The 18,226-nt window shown below is 39.3% G+C and overlaps 1 protein-coding gene and 1 long non-coding RNA gene across 2 annotated transcripts in view; one reads left to right on the top strand and one right to left on the bottom strand.

The window, feature by feature from the left end:
* Window positions 1-2,854: 2,854 nt before the first annotated feature.
* The window catches only part of LOC131907445 (ovostatin homolog), a 45,954-nt gene continuing 30,582 nt past the window's right edge, over window positions 2,855-18,226 (top strand). Inside the window, exons 1-13 of the mRNA XM_059258678.1 lie at window positions 2,855-2,919; window positions 3,222-3,405; window positions 3,908-4,064; window positions 5,564-5,616; window positions 6,388-6,408; window positions 8,292-8,460; window positions 8,925-9,009; window positions 13,693-13,810; window positions 14,861-14,972; window positions 15,257-15,366; window positions 15,699-15,857; window positions 16,763-16,990; window positions 18,093-18,147. Of these exons, the coding sequence (XP_059114661.1) occupies window positions 2,855-2,919; window positions 3,222-3,405; window positions 3,908-4,064; window positions 5,564-5,616; window positions 6,388-6,408; window positions 8,292-8,460; window positions 8,925-9,009; window positions 13,693-13,810; window positions 14,861-14,972; window positions 15,257-15,366; window positions 15,699-15,857; window positions 16,763-16,990; window positions 18,093-18,147 (1,516 nt within the window). The remainder of the gene's footprint in view (window positions 2,920-3,221; window positions 3,406-3,907; window positions 4,065-5,563; window positions 5,617-6,387; window positions 6,409-8,291; window positions 8,461-8,924; window positions 9,010-13,692; window positions 13,811-14,860; window positions 14,973-15,256; window positions 15,367-15,698; window positions 15,858-16,762; window positions 16,991-18,092; window positions 18,148-18,226) is intronic.
* On the bottom strand, window positions 8,244-18,195 carry LOC131907447 (uncharacterized). The gene is made up of 3 exons (XR_009378404.1): window positions 18,068-18,195; window positions 12,408-12,473; window positions 8,244-8,996 (listed from the first exon to the last, which is right to left on the bottom strand). It is a non-coding gene; the product is annotated as an uncharacterized LOC131907447 (long non-coding RNA).

Below are 18,226 nucleotides of genomic sequence, written 5' to 3'. Positions count from 1 at the left end.
TAATGATTCCTGAATTTCTGTCTACATCTCTGTTCCCACTCACGTGTCTTGTTATGCATGTGGCCTACTGACGATAAATTCACCTCCTACTTTCTATGGACCCTAAGTCCTCTTTGTCTATTTTGGTCCTTGTCTTGCTGCACTAAGTGCAGTAGCATTCCCCTCAGTGCCTGCTTGACTTCCTCCTCTCTTCAATCCCTATCAGAACAGCTTCAATTCTAAGAAGTAGGATGAAAACCAAAGAGCAATTGCCCATGTTGAGGCCCTTGACCTTGCCAGCCAGGATTGTCTTTGAGCAGTTTCTGTGGTTTGAGGTTTTTTTCCCCCCACCATTCTAAGTCTAGCTTCCTGTTTTCTGTGGAATATAGGAATTATTATACTCATGACCTTTTTTTTTTTTTTAACATGGTCTTACTGTATATCCTGGATTGGTCTTGATTTTCTTTTCTACCTGCAAAATTTCTAATCATTCCAACATTTCCAATTCCAAAACACCTCCTTATTAAACTCTTTAGTAATGTTCTCATTCATACCATTAATGTGATTCCACAGAACACTGATTATAGTTCCAAAACAAATTATTGTTTGTATCAATTGGCATTGACATCTATGTTTGCATATTCCTCTGAATAGACAGCGAGTTATTCTTGGTATTGTTCATGGGGTTGTCACAATAATTTGATACAGCCCTAAAACCCTCACAACACGCATTCTCTCATACCCTGGAGTTATTTTTCTGCTACATCACTTATACTGGTTACAATCACTTATACTGGTTACCTGTGTGCTTAGCTATTAAATCTTTGTCTTTCTGGTAAGATGATTGCTTCAGCCATTTATATTTCCCTATTCATATCTACCACCTACCATAACACTAGTAGATTAGCAGATTAGTGTGCATTCAATAAAAAGCACCCTGAGTAAGTACAGCTGTGGAACACCAATGACCCTCATAGTATTGAATCTGTCAGGTGATTATAGGGACAGAAATTTGTACTACTGTCCTCACTGACTGTAGAGTCACAGTCAACACTTCTAAAACAAAAGACAGGCTGAGAAGAAGCATACATAACAGACGTACTCAACAACGTTATATATGACATGAGCGAGCTCAGAGATTGAGACCCAAAGGCCCTGAACTGCCCCTTTTAATGCTTAGATATGATGAGCGATGAACACAGAAATGGGACTGGACCAAATGTATGTGACCTCATGCTAACAGAGGAGATAACACAGCAAAGCCTGTGTGTGGTTCTTCTTTGTCTCTTTGTGTGATATAACTGGCTCCTAAGAACAAAGCAAGAATCCTAGAATGAGATCCTTAGGTCTACTATCCGTTGAGGTGAATCACAGGATTTTTTTTATAGCCAATGATTAGTCAGCTTTGCATCACTACCAAAAAATACCTAAGGCAGTGAATTTTATGAAGAGAAAGGGTTTATTTAGTTCTTAAGAGCGTCAAAGTTCATTGGTTTGACCACTGGTAATGACAGCACTCATTGAATATTCACCACACCAAGGCTGAGGTGCTTGTGTGTGGAAGATCTTAGATTTCCAAATAGGAAATCAAAGAGAGATATTGGTATTTCACAATCCCTTCTAAGGGGTATCTCCAAAACATAAGGACCTCCCACTGGGTCTTACCCAGCAAAGGTCCGCCATCTCCCAACAGCACCACCTTGTGGGCCAAGCGTTAGTTATAATGGACCCTTGGGAGACTGCTCACATTCAAACCAAAGCAGCCAGCCCTGAAAGCTTCAGGGCTGCCTTTTCGGAAGAGGGGCTCTCATTTCTATGACTCCTGTCAAGAGACAAGAGCCCTTAGATTGTATGGCCCTCTTTGGTGAGAAAAGGGAGCAAGAAAATGGAAGACAGCATTTGCGGGCCTGTGCTGTCCGGAGTGCGGTCATTCGGGACAGATTGCTGAGACTCAATGTGACAGGGTGTATCTGACTTTGTTCTTTTTCTTGTACATCCTTAGGCTCAACAGAACCCACTGAGAATACAAGCATGCTGCATAGTGCCCTTTCCTATGTTTATTTTAGGTATCATAGATACTTTATTTTATGTTAACTGAAAGTAAGAAGTTTGCATTCACCTCCTGATAACTTGGTGTAGTATAAAGGCCATTAACTCAAGAATCTATTCCTGAATGAAACACCTCCCTACCTCCCTCTTCTTTCCTTCCTTCCTTATCCCCTTTCTTATTTATTTCCACCTTCTCTTCTTTTCTCCACTCTTTCCTTCCTTCTTTCTGTGTTTATTTCTTTCTTAGTATTTGATTCATTATGCCTTTAAATACAGAAAATTGAACCCTATTTATAAATGATTTTCTTTTACGTTATGAGATTATAAAAGAATAACTTAGCACATTCAGTTATCCATAAAGTGAGTCTGTATTAAGATGTGTGATCCCCGAACACATTTTCCCTTTGAAAATCCGTACTGAGATAGTGTTTTGCAGAGATATTTTCTTCCAAGTGTTCCTCCCTCAGTAGTGCTGCATTGCAACTGCTGTCAGCCCCGCGTGCAGGATTTAAACAGTATGAACTCCTGCGTGTCACACAACTGCTTTCTTTGTTTTTCTCTTCTTCCTGTCCAACTTGCCCAGCCGACTCCACACGGCCAGCATCCAGCGCACTTTAGCAGGAAGTTACCCTGAGGTAACAGGAGAGGCAATGTAAAGTGATCAGTCTCCAAAAGGTAATTGATCTTCTATTCTATGAGACTATAAAAGCAACGACAGAGTTAGCACAAGAGGAAGGAAGGAAAGCGGAGCACCTAGGTAGCTGACTTCTGGTGAGAGGAGGAGAGAATGCTTCGTTTAGAGTTACCGGTCAGGCGCTGGGACAAAATGGTGCCTACCATTTTGCTCAGTGCCCTTCTGCTTCATCTCACTGATGCTGTGGCTTCAGAACCGTAAGGGAATTCTAAACTCTCTGTATCAAAGTACTGGCAATGCCGTCTCATTAAATAGATTCCACGTTAAAATCTGGTTGGTTCATTATTCTATTTCAACTTTAGTGAGTGTGGTTTTGCCCTTCAAGTGTTGAGCAAAAACCAAGTGTTGAGAATGGATGCCCTTAAGACACCATTGTGAGCATCCGTTTAATCATAATCCTGCCTGTGAAAACTGTACAGTTTGGGAACTCCTTCAATAGCTCAAGTTGCTGTTTGTGGGCGGTCGACTTGACAGAGTGCTGACTGTTCTCTTTGTGCAGGCAGTACGTCCTGTGGGTTTCTTCTGTGGTACAGCGCTTTTCCCCAGAAACAGCCTGCCTTCATCTTTCGAACCTCAACGAGTCCGTGTCCTTGAGCGTCATCCTGGAATATGATGGATCCACTACTACTATTTTTGACCAGTCCATGGAAGCGGGGAACTTCTACGCTTGCACAAATTTCAAAGTGAGGCACCAAATTTAATGCAGCAGGAGTGAAAGTGGGAATGTGAACTTACTCTCTTAAAGTTGCTTCTCAATAACTTTCAAATAACAAATTTGAAGTGATTTGCAAAATCTAGGGGGGAAATGTGAAAATTTCAAGAGAAACAAAAAAAAGGAAAAATTTTAATGTGCAGCATATATTGCTGCTGTTGTTGACAATTTTCTATTATAGGAAATGATAAGGTGATTGCTGTTTTAGAGAATGAATGTGTTTCATGGAGTCTAAAAGGAAAATGAAGGTTAGGGGTGAAGGGCTTTGGTTCAGGACAACATGAAAAGAAAATAGACAGCAAGAAGGCAGGAACCTGGATTTATTTTAAAATACCCTTATACTGAGTTAATAATTTTCAACAGGTGATCAATGAGGTTTTTGTTAGGAAGTAAGGAGTTTACAAGGCTTGGACTGTCTGACCATCTAAATTAAGACACACAATCTTCCCATCTCTGCTCTTCTACATAAACAGGTGTCTCAGACATCCTCGGAGCAGTTGGCCTTTGTGACATTACTTGCTCAGGGAAACACTCTTAAAATCTCGGAAAGGAGAGCTGTAGCAATTGCTGCTGAGGAGAATGCAACTTTTGTGCAGACAGACACACCCATCTACAAACCTGGAGACACCGGTAATTCCCTTTAAAAACACATTCTCCAAATTAACATATAAAATTTAGTGAAGCTCGTCTTTAATACCATTGACTGCTGCACTCCCATCATCTCTGGATCAGGAGCTGATGTTCATAAATTGTATACAGACCCTACTGACGAGGCTTCATGGTACAGTGGTTACCAGCACAGAATGCAATGTGCAATTGTTTCATCTAAACCACTGGTCCATAACATGCCTATTTGACAAGCTTGTTCATTTTCTTTTTCAAGACAATTATTTCATCCTTGGAGTAGAGATAATGAAAGTTTCTTGGGACTTTCAGGGAATAAATGAGAATCGTTGTATGAACAGTGCCAATCACAACAAAGCTCTCACCAGCAACATTTATGAGTTCTATTGTTGTATTTTTTATATTCATTGATATAACATGTGAAAGTTAGACCGAGCCTTTCTGCTTTCTTTACAATTGTTCCAAGCAGAATGTGGCATTCAGAACACCAAGCTATAATTCAAAGCAGCTTGCTTCAAATCTTGGCTCTGTTAATCAATGATTGACTTTTGACAAGTAAATTCTGATCTTTGAGATTTAATTTCTTCATTTGTAAAATTAAGGGTTTAGAGATGAAACCACCTGTGTATTGTCCTGATTTAAAAAAAATAGCTGAAAATAGACTTTATTTGTGCTTAAACAACAGACATTTATTTCTGGCAGTTGTAGAACCTACTGATGCGACAGTGTCAGAAGTGGTTTCCTCCAAGGAGTCTCTACTGGGCTCTCACTGACATGACCATGTCTGGGGCAGGGGAATTCCTCCAAGGACTCTCTACTGTGCTCTGACTGACGTGGCTGTGTCTGGGGCAGGGGAGTTCCTCCAAGGACTCTCTACTGTGCTCTGAATGGCCAGCTTATGCAGACTTCTTTCACTTTTTTTTATAATTAATTTTAAGTCGGCACATAGAACAGTGAATTTTATTATGACATTTTCACATATAATATGGCAAAGATAATCCTTAAAGGATTTTCACTTCCTGATATCCACTGTACTGCTCTTATTAAAATACTAGAATGAGTGGTACATTCACAAGAGCCAACATCTTTCATTTGTAGTTCTGTTAAAATAACTTAATTTTGCTAGCATCGTCTTCAAAGAAAATTATACTTATCCCCTCCCATAAATGTTTCATAGCTGTGCTTCTGTGGATTATTCTGTCACTAAGTCTGTTCCAAGATATCCCAGTCTTACATCTTATGGCCAATAGGGTAAAAGTTTCTAATGGTAGCTGGTGTCAGCATTGGAGACAACAGGAATCATTAACAAAGGGACAATAAACACAATAAGAGATTTTCCCCCATGGACTCCTAACTTCAAAGGGTCAAACGAGAGCTAGGGAGAAGGGGATGAAGTATTCTGTGATGGAAAAGCAATTAATGAAGTACGTATTTAAAAGCAATCATGGCTGTAAGGTGGGAATCACAAGAAGAACACTTTATGGCCTTGCCTTCTGTCCTTTTAGTTCGCTTTCGCATTGTGACACTGAACACCTGGCTCAAACCTGTTGACGACGTGGTGAGTCCATGATTTCTGATGGTACAATGAAATTCAAATCTATTAATCAAATCCATTGCTATACAACAGATGCCTGAACATCCATGCTTATTCCTGTACTATTCACGATAGCCAAGGTACGGAACCAGCCTAGACGTCCATCAGCTGACAGGTGGATAAAGCTGATGTGGTGTATGTACATGATGGAGTTTTATTCAGCCATAAAGAATGGAATTAGTCATTTGCAGAAAAATGAATGGAACTAGAGTTCATTGTGTTAGGTCAAATTAGCCAGACTCAAAAGATAAATACCATGTTTTCTTTCATATGCAGAGTTATATCCAAAACACACACACACACACACACACACACACACACACACACACACACTCACACACACGAAACAGGATATCATGAAGGTAGAGAAACGGTTCTAAAGGGAGAAGGGACAGAGAGAGTAGGGGAGAGAGGAGGAGAAAATACCGTGATTTCTCTCATATGGGAATCTAGACTTAGCTATCTATTTACACACACACACACACACACACACACACACACACACACAAGCAAGGGGGGAGGTGGACAGACAGGAGAGGGTATAATGAAGTGAACCCAAGCTCACTGGTTATATACATGTACATACAATGATATACATGTGTGAAAACATCATAACCAAGCCCATTGTTTTATACACTCACTAAAACAAAATAATTTAAAAAATAAACCTTGGGAGCAATACTATTTGGCAAAAGAATATCTCACTAAAGTGTTAATCTGTGTTTTTTCTTTCAGTACCCTTCAATCACCTTTCAGGTAAGACATCTACCTTCCATATCCAGTTTAAAACATCCAGATTAGGAATGGCATGATTTCAGTTTTTAGTTTTATGTAACTAAAAGTTAAGATGACTGAACCAATGGTTAGAAGTAGGTTTAAAATATAATTTTAAAAACCCTGAAGATACCTAGGAATACTGATTTCTTGTCTATGAATCCTGAAGAGTAATGTGCCAGGAATTTGAAAACAAAAATTTGTTTATTTTTCCCCACTGTATGTTATGGTTCTAAATCGTATCATCATTGATGAATAAACATATTTTGTTGATTTTTTATTAATGTCTTGCACTTATTATTTAATTGGTTGTGCTTACAGCTTGCTTGTAAATAGCAATCAATCCCTGTATTTTTTTTCTCTGCGTACAGTATGTACTGCCATTAATAGTTAATTCTGGAGGTTAATATGGAATCTAGGCTCATAATTCACAGTAATGTGGGCAAACACAGATACTCACAAACTTCCAACTGACCTATCTAATATTTAGATGCCTTAAGCTTTTCATATTGGTAACATCCTTAAAATAACATGAATCCCAGGTTAGCCAGTCTCCTGTTCTCTGAATTACTCAATAGTTTGCTTTAGCACCTGATCCGGCTACCGCTGTGTTCTGTTGAAAGAAACACAAAGCTCGATTAACGTTGACTTAGATGAGTAAACATTCACCATTCACGAGTCACAACATGTCCGTGTGGGCACTCAGAGCAGCATCCGTGTTACCGAGTGTGGTGGACTGTGGTGTTTTAGCCACAATGCACATGAAGTCTGGTGGTTTAAAAGTAATTTATTCTTCTCTGTGACATCCACTCACATCTAAGCCAGTGTGGGGTCTGGTGGACAGCCCTGAAGGAAAAAGAGGTCTAGGATATTGAATATTCCAAACTCTAAAGTGGAAGAAAACAATTCATTAAAACCTTTGAAATAGTCTGTGACAGTTTTGTTTCCTTACATAATCTGTTAAACACGATCTCTTTAAAGAAATCTTTTGAACATCCTTAATTAGAGTTGGAAAATGTAAAATATTTTTGGAAGTAAACTTGTGTGTGTGGCAAGGTGCTCACAGCAAATGAAGAGGATTGCATTCTGATAACTGTCCCTGCTTTTTAAAATCATAGAAATTCCACATGGTTGTTATTAGATAATCCATGACCAACTGTCCAGACCAGGTAGAAATTTCTGACAAAAATAATTTTCAATTTTATTTTTAATTAATTAAAAAATAATATTGTAATCAAATTAATTAAAATTGGTGGTTAATAAAGTTAATAATTGATAATATATTGATTTAACTGCATGGGTATTTTGCTGGCATGTATGTAGTTGCACTACATGCATGCAATACCTGTAGACGCCAAAAGGTGGCGTCCGATTCCCTAGAACTGGAGTCACAGATGGTTATGAGACACCACGAAGGTGCTGATAATAGAACCTAGGTCTTCTAGAAGAACAACTAGTGCTCTTAACCACTGAGCCATCTCTCTAGCCCCTGTGAGAGTCATCTGAAATGTTTGTTAGGATTAGTGTCCCCTTATATACTCATTGATTATGAGTCCACTCTGCTTTGGGAAGCACTGTTCTGGACTAAGTATGTTGAATTTTTAATTCCTTGATTATACTACTCTACTTTGGAAACATAAAAATCATAGGTGTCAGTTATAAATTACTTTTCATATGAATTTTAGTTTTAAGAGAAACATCGATAGAATTTGGATATGTTGGAGTAGTTACATGGATTTGAGGTCATTAATTAAGCATTATAGTAGTTCATTCCTTACTTCCAATAGCTATGAAGAACATTCACAATAAGGAAAGCATAATTTTCACACAAAACCTCTGATTGTCCTTTATTCACTGTTTTCAAGGATCCCGAAAACAATGTGATTTTTCAATGGAAAAACGTGACCACTGTCAGAAACATCACCCAGCTCTCTTTCCACCTGAGTCCAGAGCCAATGTTTGGGGAGTACACAATCATCATAAGAAAGCAATCAGGAATGACAGTGGCGCATCAATTCACCGTTAATCAAGATGGTAACCGAGTACTGCTTCTGGTTCTCCTACAGACGAGTTCAAAGCAACAGAACAAAACTTTTTGGACCCGGGAGAAAGTAGCTGAAGCCACATTGGGTCTCTGCTGCTTGCTTTTCTGTCACATCCTCAGTCTTTTTGCCCAGGTCTTGACTCTAATCCTCGCTTAAGGAATATCTCATTTTCTGAGATTCAGATACTCTCTAGAAAAGATCGAAGAGCTAAAACATAAAAAAGAATGAAGTTTTGAGGCTAGCCAAAATAAACAAAAATAAACAAGCCACCACCAAAGACAAACAAACAAACAAAACCCACAGAATAGTTGATCTTTAATGAGGTACCGTCACAGACCCCGGTGCGCCTCAGGGCTCGTGGAGGAAAGCAGCATGCATGGAAACAGTTTGCTCTAGATGCAGGAGCTTTGCTGTCCAGGGACTGTCAGCTGAAGTGTGTTTCTTTGTTTTCAGTACTGCCCAAATTTGAAGTTGAGGTCAGTGCGCCGGGGACAATAACTATTGCAGACGATCAATTTCAAGTGGCTGCATGTGCGAAGTAAGTGTTCACTCAGATTTATTCCCACAGGGTAAACTAATGTAAGTTTAATCATGAAATGCTAGTTATACACTTAGAGTAAACTTTTTGTAGAAAATTTTAAATTTTTGATAAATATAAAGAAAAGCCTAAAAACAAACTACAGTATATTTTACCAATTTCTATCATATTATAGCTGACTTTCCTCTAGTACTTTGTGAAAATTTCCCCCAGTTATATTTATTCTTTTCTTTCAAATTTATCTAATATTTAAAAAACACATGTCTCCACGTTTTGCTAGTCTATCTATTCCAGTTCCTTGCCTTGTAAGCATATCTTCGTATGCAAATGGCAATTTTACTTAATTATTGTTCTACTGTATAACATGTAATCTGTTACATTGTGCTTTCTAGTAATTAAAACATTGGTTGTAGCTGGAGAATTTCTCTCCAGCTCCCACCACCAAGTCCCGCCAGTCCCAGAGCCCACTTATAAAATAAACACACAAACTCTTATATTATTTAAACTGCTTGGCCATTAGCTCAGGCCTGTTATTGTCTAGCTCTTACTCTTATATTTAGCCCATTTCTATTAATCTTTACTTTGCCACATGGCTCATGGCTTACTGGTACCTTACATCTTCCTTGTCCTGATGGCGGCTGGCAGTGTCTCTCCCTCAGCCTTCCACTTCCCAGAATTCTTTTCCTTGTCCCGCCTATACTTCCTGCCTAGCCAATGGCCAATCAGTGATTTATTTACTGACCAGTCAGCAACACACTTGACATACAGACCATCCCACAGCACTTCCCCTTTTCTTTTCTTAAAAAGGAAGGTTTTAACTTTAACATAGTAAAATTACATATAACAAAACAATTATCAAGCAAGAATAACAGTTACAATATTAAAGAAGAGATCCTATCTATCTTATATTTGTAAGTTTAAGGTTTTATATCTAAGTTATCTTTTATTATAACTAAGGAAAATTGTAAGTATCTAGTCTTTAACCACATCAAAGACCTCAGAAGGATATAAATATTACCTGAGAAATGGAGAAGGATATAAGCAACTTTTAGGAGTCTTGTAGGGTAGACAGAGACAGCTGGCAGCCTGGACAGTCATTTAAAGTTCTCTTGTAAAGTTGGGGCATCTGTCTTCAGCCCACAGGCCTAGAGTCTCTTATTCACTTTTTTCTGTGTCCTGTAGAATGTCTCACAGTTTTCTCTGCAAAGCAGGAACCTGAAGGACCATTTTGTCAAGCAAAGTTCAGTGGTCACCTTTGTATGGGTCCTGCATGTCCAGTTGATCAGGCAGTCCAGGCAAGAACAGTTTCTTGCCCAAATGGCTATTTTTGTGAAGGTGAAGATAAACTCCGTATGGAGTGTCTTCGATGCCCATCCTCCTCTCTGAAGTAAATCGGTGCTGTCAGGAGCAGACATGTCTCATTGTCCAGAAAGTCTAAATTTTTAAAACATTTTAAATGCCATATTCTGTAGGTCTTTGAAGTGTTTGAAGACTACCTATCTATCTGAAATATATCTATGTATACCTAGAAGACTTAACTAACATGGCTACAAATATTATCATAGATGACTAACTATTAATCTATTTTTTAATTATCCATTACAATTTTAAATGAGTTACATAAACATAATACCTCAAACAAGAATAGAAATATATATACAGTATAACAAAATTAAGTTTAAATTTGTATCAATAAACTAAAATCTATAGCAATGTAAAACATTTTAAACAAGTTGTTACTCTTTAAAAGTAGGTTCATTAATCTACCCTTTCATCCTATCATATCTAAACTATCCCCCTTTTTGTTTTAGAAAGAGATTGTATTTATAATCAACCTGATTTAAATAAAAATATTGGTTTTTCTCTGTCCCACACCAGAGGGCTCTTCTGATTTGGGACACAAGAATCTCTTAACCATTTTTTTTTTTAAGCAATATGTCTGGGTTTAGAGGGGGAGTGAGCCAATTCCATCTCTAAAGCCAGCTTGGTATATTTGGGAATTTGGGCGTAGCTTCTCTTACTACTTCCTGCTGGAGGGGGGCGCTGTATCTTATGGAGACAGAAAGAAAATTTTAGGATCATGGAGTAGTCCGTGAGGCTGTATATCTGAGCCAGTTGACTTGAAACCATTCTGGATGTTGAATCATCTGGGCCATGGTGTCATTGGAGACCTTTCAGGGGGTCTTGGCTGGTCAAACCTGATGTATCTTAATCTGGAACAAATCCATAGTCTCTGGCTTTCTGTGGAAACAAAAGCAGAGACTCTTTTCCAAAGCAACATATCCTTATATCCAAATTTTGAAGTCAAGGTACCTTTAAAATATACATTTTGGCATAACTCAACAGCTTTTGTAATCAAATGTTTTTCTTCAATTACGAATATCAAAGAGAACATAATCCAGATTCTCTGTGTGGTAGCCATCTTTACGTGGTTTTTTTTTTTTATATATTAGCTTGAGCCTATTGCTTTAAACTGCAGCCTTCTAAGCCTGAAACGGCGCTGGCGCAGTGGCTGCTGGCTCCGCCCACTTCAGCTTCCCAAAATGGAGGCAGTACGTTTTCCGCCAGCTCTGGGAGCCATCAACTCTCAGAAATAGTGGGTCTACACTTTTACCAAAGTAGCGTGTAGCCCAGAAACCTCTTTTTTTGTTTTGTACTAGCAAAGGCTAAATCCACCACACAGTTTAATGTGCTACTTGCAGAGGTCTCATTCCCACCAAACTGCAGGTCGAGAGTGCACGCTAGGAACCCGCCAGTAGCTCAAACCAGCAGCTGCCGCTTATTTGAGAGAGACAATTAGGAAGCTGTTTTTAGGTCCGTTTTAGAATCTTTTTTCTAAGTTTTTAGGTGGAAACTCTTGCCCCACGTTGGGCGCCATTTGTAGCTGGAGAATTTCTCTCCAGCTCCCACCACCAAGTCCCGCCAGTCCCAGAGCCCACTTATAAAATAAACACACAAACTCTTATATTATTTAAACTGCTTGGCCATTAGCTCAGGCCTGTTATTGTCTAGCTCTTACTCTTATATTTAGCCCATTTCTATTAATCTTTACTTTGCCACATGGCTCATGGCTTACTGGTACCTTACATCTTCCTTGTCCTGATGGCGGCTGGCAGTGTCTCTCCCTCAGCCTTCCACTTCCCAGAATTCTTTTCCTTGTCCCGCCTATACTTCCTGCCTAGCCAATGGCCAATCAGTGATTTATTTACTGACCAGTCAGCAACACACTTGACATACAGACCATCCCACAGCAATTGGTAGTAGATGTCTTCTGAAAAATTCTGTAATAGCCTGATTTAGAACTGAAAATTGTTTACTTAAGAAGGATTTCACTAAAGGTAATTACCAAGTCAAAATGTATACTGTTCTTTTAGTCTTTTAAATGTCATGTTGCTTACCTAACTCCAGCTACTGGTATGAAAGAACGTACTGGCTTCACTGAATCTTTACCATCATTGAGTGTTCTCATATTTAAAAAGGAAGGGAGGGAGGAAGGAAAGAAAATTAGCTATCAAAATTTCATAGAAATAAAGAAGTTTATAATTTAGTTTGAATATATTTGAGTTCCCTAACATAAAAACATCTTATCTGCTCATGGGAACATTTACCCTCTCTTTGGGAAATTATTTCTGGCACTCTTTATCCTTTTTGTGATATCTTTTTTTAAAATTTATAACAATAATGTAAAACAGCTAATATTTATTAGGTGTCAGCTACAAAAATTATTCCCACAATGTCATGAGATGGGGATTGTCATCAACTCATTTTTATAGCGAAAGATAAGCCATGAGTATTGGGATAACATCAGCTTTGTGAATCTTCTGATGACCAGATAGTTACACCTGGGCACTTTAGCTTCACAGTTATTCTGTCGATTGGTAACTGCGCCATCCTATGAACACACACCTGGTGAGAGTTGTTGACTGCTTTAACAGGTGACATAGAAATACTAACCTTTGGATATTTTTTAATATATTGAAGTTGCAGTCTGGAAAGGGCTACCTGGTGAACACATGAGGGGGTTCTTCATAATCTCCCCCAAGGAATCTTGGAATCAGGTCTGTCTCTCTCAGAGAAGGATCATAACATTTCTGAGTTTCAGTGCAGAGTGTTCCAGAAAGCTCATTTTCCAATACTTCTGACAGATTAAATATACTTTAAATTTTTTTTTTCTTTGTTGGGTTTTATTTTTTTACTTTTTTTTTTTTCTTTTTAAGATTTATTTATTTATTATGTATACAGCATGTATGACTGCACGCCAGAAGAGGGCACCAGATCTCATTATAGATGGCTGTGAGCCACCATGTGGTTGCTGGGAATTGAACTCAGGACGTCTGGAAGAACAGTCAGTGCTCTTAACCTCTGAGCCATCTCTCCAGCCCTACTTTAAATTTTTACTCATTAAGTTTTTCTTCACTGATATTTTAAATCATCTAAAACTGAATGTAACTGTGAATTTGGTTTTGTTTGTTTGTATGTTTGTTTGTTTGTTTCAAAAATCAGTCATGTCCTCTTCATAAATCAAATGCCCAATTTTGCCTAAATTCTGTGGAGAAAATAGCCTCATAGCTGATTAGATGGAAGCACTCAGTTTCAAGGCTTCACGTGTGATTTCTGATGAAGTCCGTACATGTCACTATGATACTGCCCATTTGTGATCATGGATGCACATTTTCTCACTAGGTACACCTATGGCCAGTCTGTGCAGGGAAAAGCCCAGATCCGAGTGTGCAGAGAATTTTCCTCCTCTGGGTATTGCGAGAGTGATAATAAGGAAATATGTGAGCAGTTCACTGCACAGGTACAGTCCATGGGCTTGCTCCACAGGGACGTTCTCACTTCGCTTCTCAGAGTGATTTTATTCCTCTTACAAAAAGATTCACAGCACTTTCCTGTGTGGCTAGCGGAGGTTAGAGCTAAGTGAGGTGAAGAACATGGAGATAATGCAATGTTCAAAATAATGCCGTGGCTTCTGGGTGCTTTTACCTCTAAGTTTTTAGACCCACAAAGGAGCTCGTTGGTTTCCTTACATTCTGTACTATCTGGATGGTCTCCACAATCTTTCCTTGGAGGATCCTTTCTCAGGCAGTTCATTTGGAAACAGCTGCAATCCAGGGTGTTCTGTGTGCATAGACCTCTGTTCTCCTCCATTCTAAACCCTGTTTATGAAAACCTCACCTATTCTCCCAGGTTTTATCATCATTAATATATTTTTGTGCATGTCTATAAGTCATTGACCTTAATTTTCATCTTTTAAATTCTTTTTTAAAATATATTTTTTATCCATGTGCATGCATATGTCTACATGATGGATGCAATAATACTGCCTAGACCAAGTGATAGTTTTGAGGGTCAAATGAGTTGGTATACCCTTCTCATGTCTAAACTCTGAAGTTAGTACATATTTCTTATTTTAAAAAAATAACTAAATTTACAGTTTTCTAATTATTGTTGTTAGTAGTGAAAAAGTACATTTCCCCTATTTCAAATAATAGACCTTAACAAGTGTTGATGTCCTTCATTTAAAGGGTGTTAGTCGATCTGGTGTTAGTGTTTCTTCTGGGGTTGGGGGCTTCTTAATTCTTAGGATATGGTTAGCTTTATTCTCCTCCTTTAATTGTTTCATGCCTACGTTGCTTTGAGAAGAATGTCCTTGAGTCTGTAAAGCATGGATAGCTCCCTCCTCTTGATTACATCTTCTCCCACTCTGTCTTCCTGCTTTAACTCTTTTTTTATTGGTTCAGTAACTTAACTGAGGGAGACCTGGGTGTGCAGGGATGGGATGTACCCGTGCTGAAATTCCATGAGACTCTTGGATCCCTAACTTTTTTCATTATAACTCTTTTTTCAGCTGAAAGATGGCTGTATTTCTCAAATTGTCAATACAAAAGTCTTCCAACTGTACCGCTCTGGATTTTTCATGGCATTTAATGTTAATGTAATGGTTACAGAACTTGGAACAGGTAATGATAGTATTTTATGGACAACTTGGGAATACATGGTGGCCCACTGAGAAAAAAATATGGAGTTAATAACATCATTTATTAATTATGAATTAATTACTGCTCAAAACGGTAAAAAGAAGCGTCTTTAAAGGTGACTTTGTGGGGAATGGAACCACTGAATCCACAGCCTCACATCTGCTTAGGCAGCAAGCATTCTACCACTAAGATATATGCCCTGCCCTGACGGGGTTTGTGCAAATGATTAATTCCTTCCTGACACTATGTTTCATCATTTCTTACAGGTGTGCAGATCAGTAAAACACACCCTGTTTTTATTACATCAGTGCTTGGCAGCGTGAGCTTTGAGAACATGGACTTTTTCTACAGGAGAGGGATCACTTATTTTGGAACCGTAGGTTTGACTAGACTTTTAAGAGGACCTTGTTTGGTTTTCTTTGTCCACAGATTATCCCTTGAAATTTTCTAGACACTCTTTTCTAGGCTCACAATCCACTTTTAACATTACTATGTCTGGTATGTTTGGAAAGTTCTAGGCTAAACGAAAGCCGTGTATAAAATGGCAGCTTCTCCTGTTTCGTATGTAAACACATCTACATCATTGGTTGATGGATATTTCTAGTCACTGTAATTTCTGTTGAGTGATCACTATCATGAATTGAAATTTTCCTGTAGAAATGAGAAGTTTTGTGTCATAAGAGTATTAACTTTTCTGCTTTTGTACAGCTTAGATTTTCTGGTCCTGATAATACACCAATGGTGAGCAAGGTTTTGCAACTGGAGCTCAACGGCAAATTTCTAGGAAATTATACCACAGATGGGAATGGGGAAGCTCGATTTTCCATTAACACTTCAGAGATATTCGATGCACAGATCAGCCTGAAAGTAAGACATCCAAGGGTGGGCAGAGACTGTGAGGAATCCCGCAGAGGCGCAATGCTGGGGACTCAGAGCCTGAGAAGGCTCTTAGAGGGTAGGGTATTTTCTGTAACTTGCTTGTCCCTTACTGAAGGGACTTGGTAAGAGCAGAGTTCAGACAGTGAGATACTAGTGTTCTCTTACAGTGACTCTATCATGACCAACATTTCTGCTGTGGAATTAGAAGCAGCATGTAAGAAGAACTGGTCTTTTCCCTTACATAATTCTGTGCATAGATGGGAGATGCTATGAGACCTCCTTCCTTGAAACTTCCACAGAAGTTTGCAGTTAAACAGTTTGTCAGGGTTTATGTACAGGTGGAGGATACAGAACTTATGCCTAATTCTCTGACTAATTAAAAGTAAAAAGCCAGAACATAGTAGTGATGCCTGTAATTAAAAGTAAAAAGCCAGAATGTGGTAGTGATGCCTGTAATTCTAGCACCCAAGATGCTGAGACAGGAGAATCTCGAGTTGCAGGCCACACTGGGCTACATAGTCCATCATCCCCCAACCCTCCAGCATATGCGCATACAAAATACAAAACCTAACAGTTCACTGTTGGTCCAATTAGACAGTCACATAACCATGGTCATTTTTTATATACAAGAAAGAGAGAATGGCATTATTTCTTACTTTGCATGAGTCAGTTCTCTCCTTCCACCAGAATGGCCCCACAAATCAAGCTTGGATGGTCACGCTTGGTAGCAAGTGCCCTTGCATGCTGAGCCATCAACCAGTCTCCCCAGTAACAGCTATGAGCCAGGTTCCTTCCTGCTCTGAAGAGATGAGAAGCCTTGCTTGCTGAAGTATACCCCTGTCTTTGGAAGTGTCCGTCATTCTAAAGTCTTTCCTTTGTTCCTGTCATGTCAGGCCATATATGTCCGACCGAGAACCTGCCATCATCCCAGCTGGTTGGACCCTGAGTATTCGGACGGCTACTTCTCGGTCTCTCGCTTTTACTCCCAAACCAACAGCTTCCTGAAGATTGTTGCTGAGTCAAAGCAGCTCCCGTGTAATCAAGAGAAGATGGTTTCAGTACTTTACTCCCTAAACCCTGAGGCCTACAAGGATGACTCAGGTGTAAACTTCTTCTATTTGGTAAGTCTCAGCTGGTGGATCTGTCTACTCAGCACAATCTGGTTGAGGAGGTGAAATCTCAGGCCCTGTTAATCTGAGTGAGCTCTATCTACCCACTTTGCTGTTAAATACTCCTGGCTCCAAGAACACAGGAACAGGCTTGCAAAATAGTCCCAGGCAATCTGGGACTCATATTGCAGCACTTGTTTCTTCAACCAGTCCGGTATACTTCACATCAATTATTTATGAGCATGTGTGAGGGTGAGTAACATGGAAAGTTCAAAACGATGAACAGTAAAGGAGGCTGTTCTCATTTCCTCTCGTCAAGGCTTCCCAGAGAGAGAAACCATGCTTGGAAACTAAGACATCCCTACTTCCATCCCCCCACTCTCTCCATGTCAAGCATGTATGTTCACCTTGGACACGTTGTTCAGACTCTCTAAGCCCTGGTGTTCTCAGCTGTATATTCCTAACTGGAAACAATAGTGGAATCAATTAGACTCACCAACTAGAGTAGCAGGCTTGAGGCACTGTTAAAGAGTTTCATGTGTATCAAGTCACCTGGTCAGCCTTATGGGCATTCCTTCACAGCATGGAACAGCGGCAAATGGATAGTCAATGGGCAGGCTAAATCACCAGCTGCATATGAATTAGATGGCTTCACAAAGTTTCTGGTATTTTCTCTGTTCCAGCCCAAGATGTATGAAGTTCCCTTTTAATATTTGTTAGTGGAAGCTGCCTTGTTACAGGACAGAACAGTCACTAGATCAGTCCACGATGACATGATATGATGTTAGCTGCAATATTCACATGAAGTCAGTCCACGATGACGTGATATGAAGTTAGTGGCATACTCACACAGGGTCAGTCCATGATGACATATGTGTTGTTAGCTGCAATACTCACCCAGAGTCAGTCCATGATGACGTGATATGAAGTTAGTGGCATACTCACACAGGGTCAGTCCATGATGACATATGTGTTGTTAGCTGCAATACTCACCCAGGGTCAGTCCATGATGACGTGATATGATATTAGTGGCATACTCACACAGGGTCAGTCCACGATGACATGATACGATATTACAGCAATACTCACAGGGGGTTTTCTTTGTCTGGTACAGGTGATGGCGAGAGGAAGGATCTTCCTCAGTGGACAGAAAGAAGTCAGAAGCCAAGGTAGATACAATGTACTTGCTTTGAAATATGCATCTTATCTTCATGCTTTTTTCTAGAAGTTAGGAAGGGCATGTATTTC

Source organism: Peromyscus eremicus, chromosome 3 (assembly GCF_949786415.1).
Source record: "Peromyscus eremicus chromosome 3, PerEre_H2_v1, whole genome shotgun sequence".
NCBI classification, from domain to species: Eukaryota; Metazoa; Chordata; class Mammalia; order Rodentia; family Cricetidae; genus Peromyscus; species Peromyscus eremicus.
Note: the sequence above shows the minus strand (reverse complement) of the source record. Positions and strands in the feature narration are given on the sequence as shown.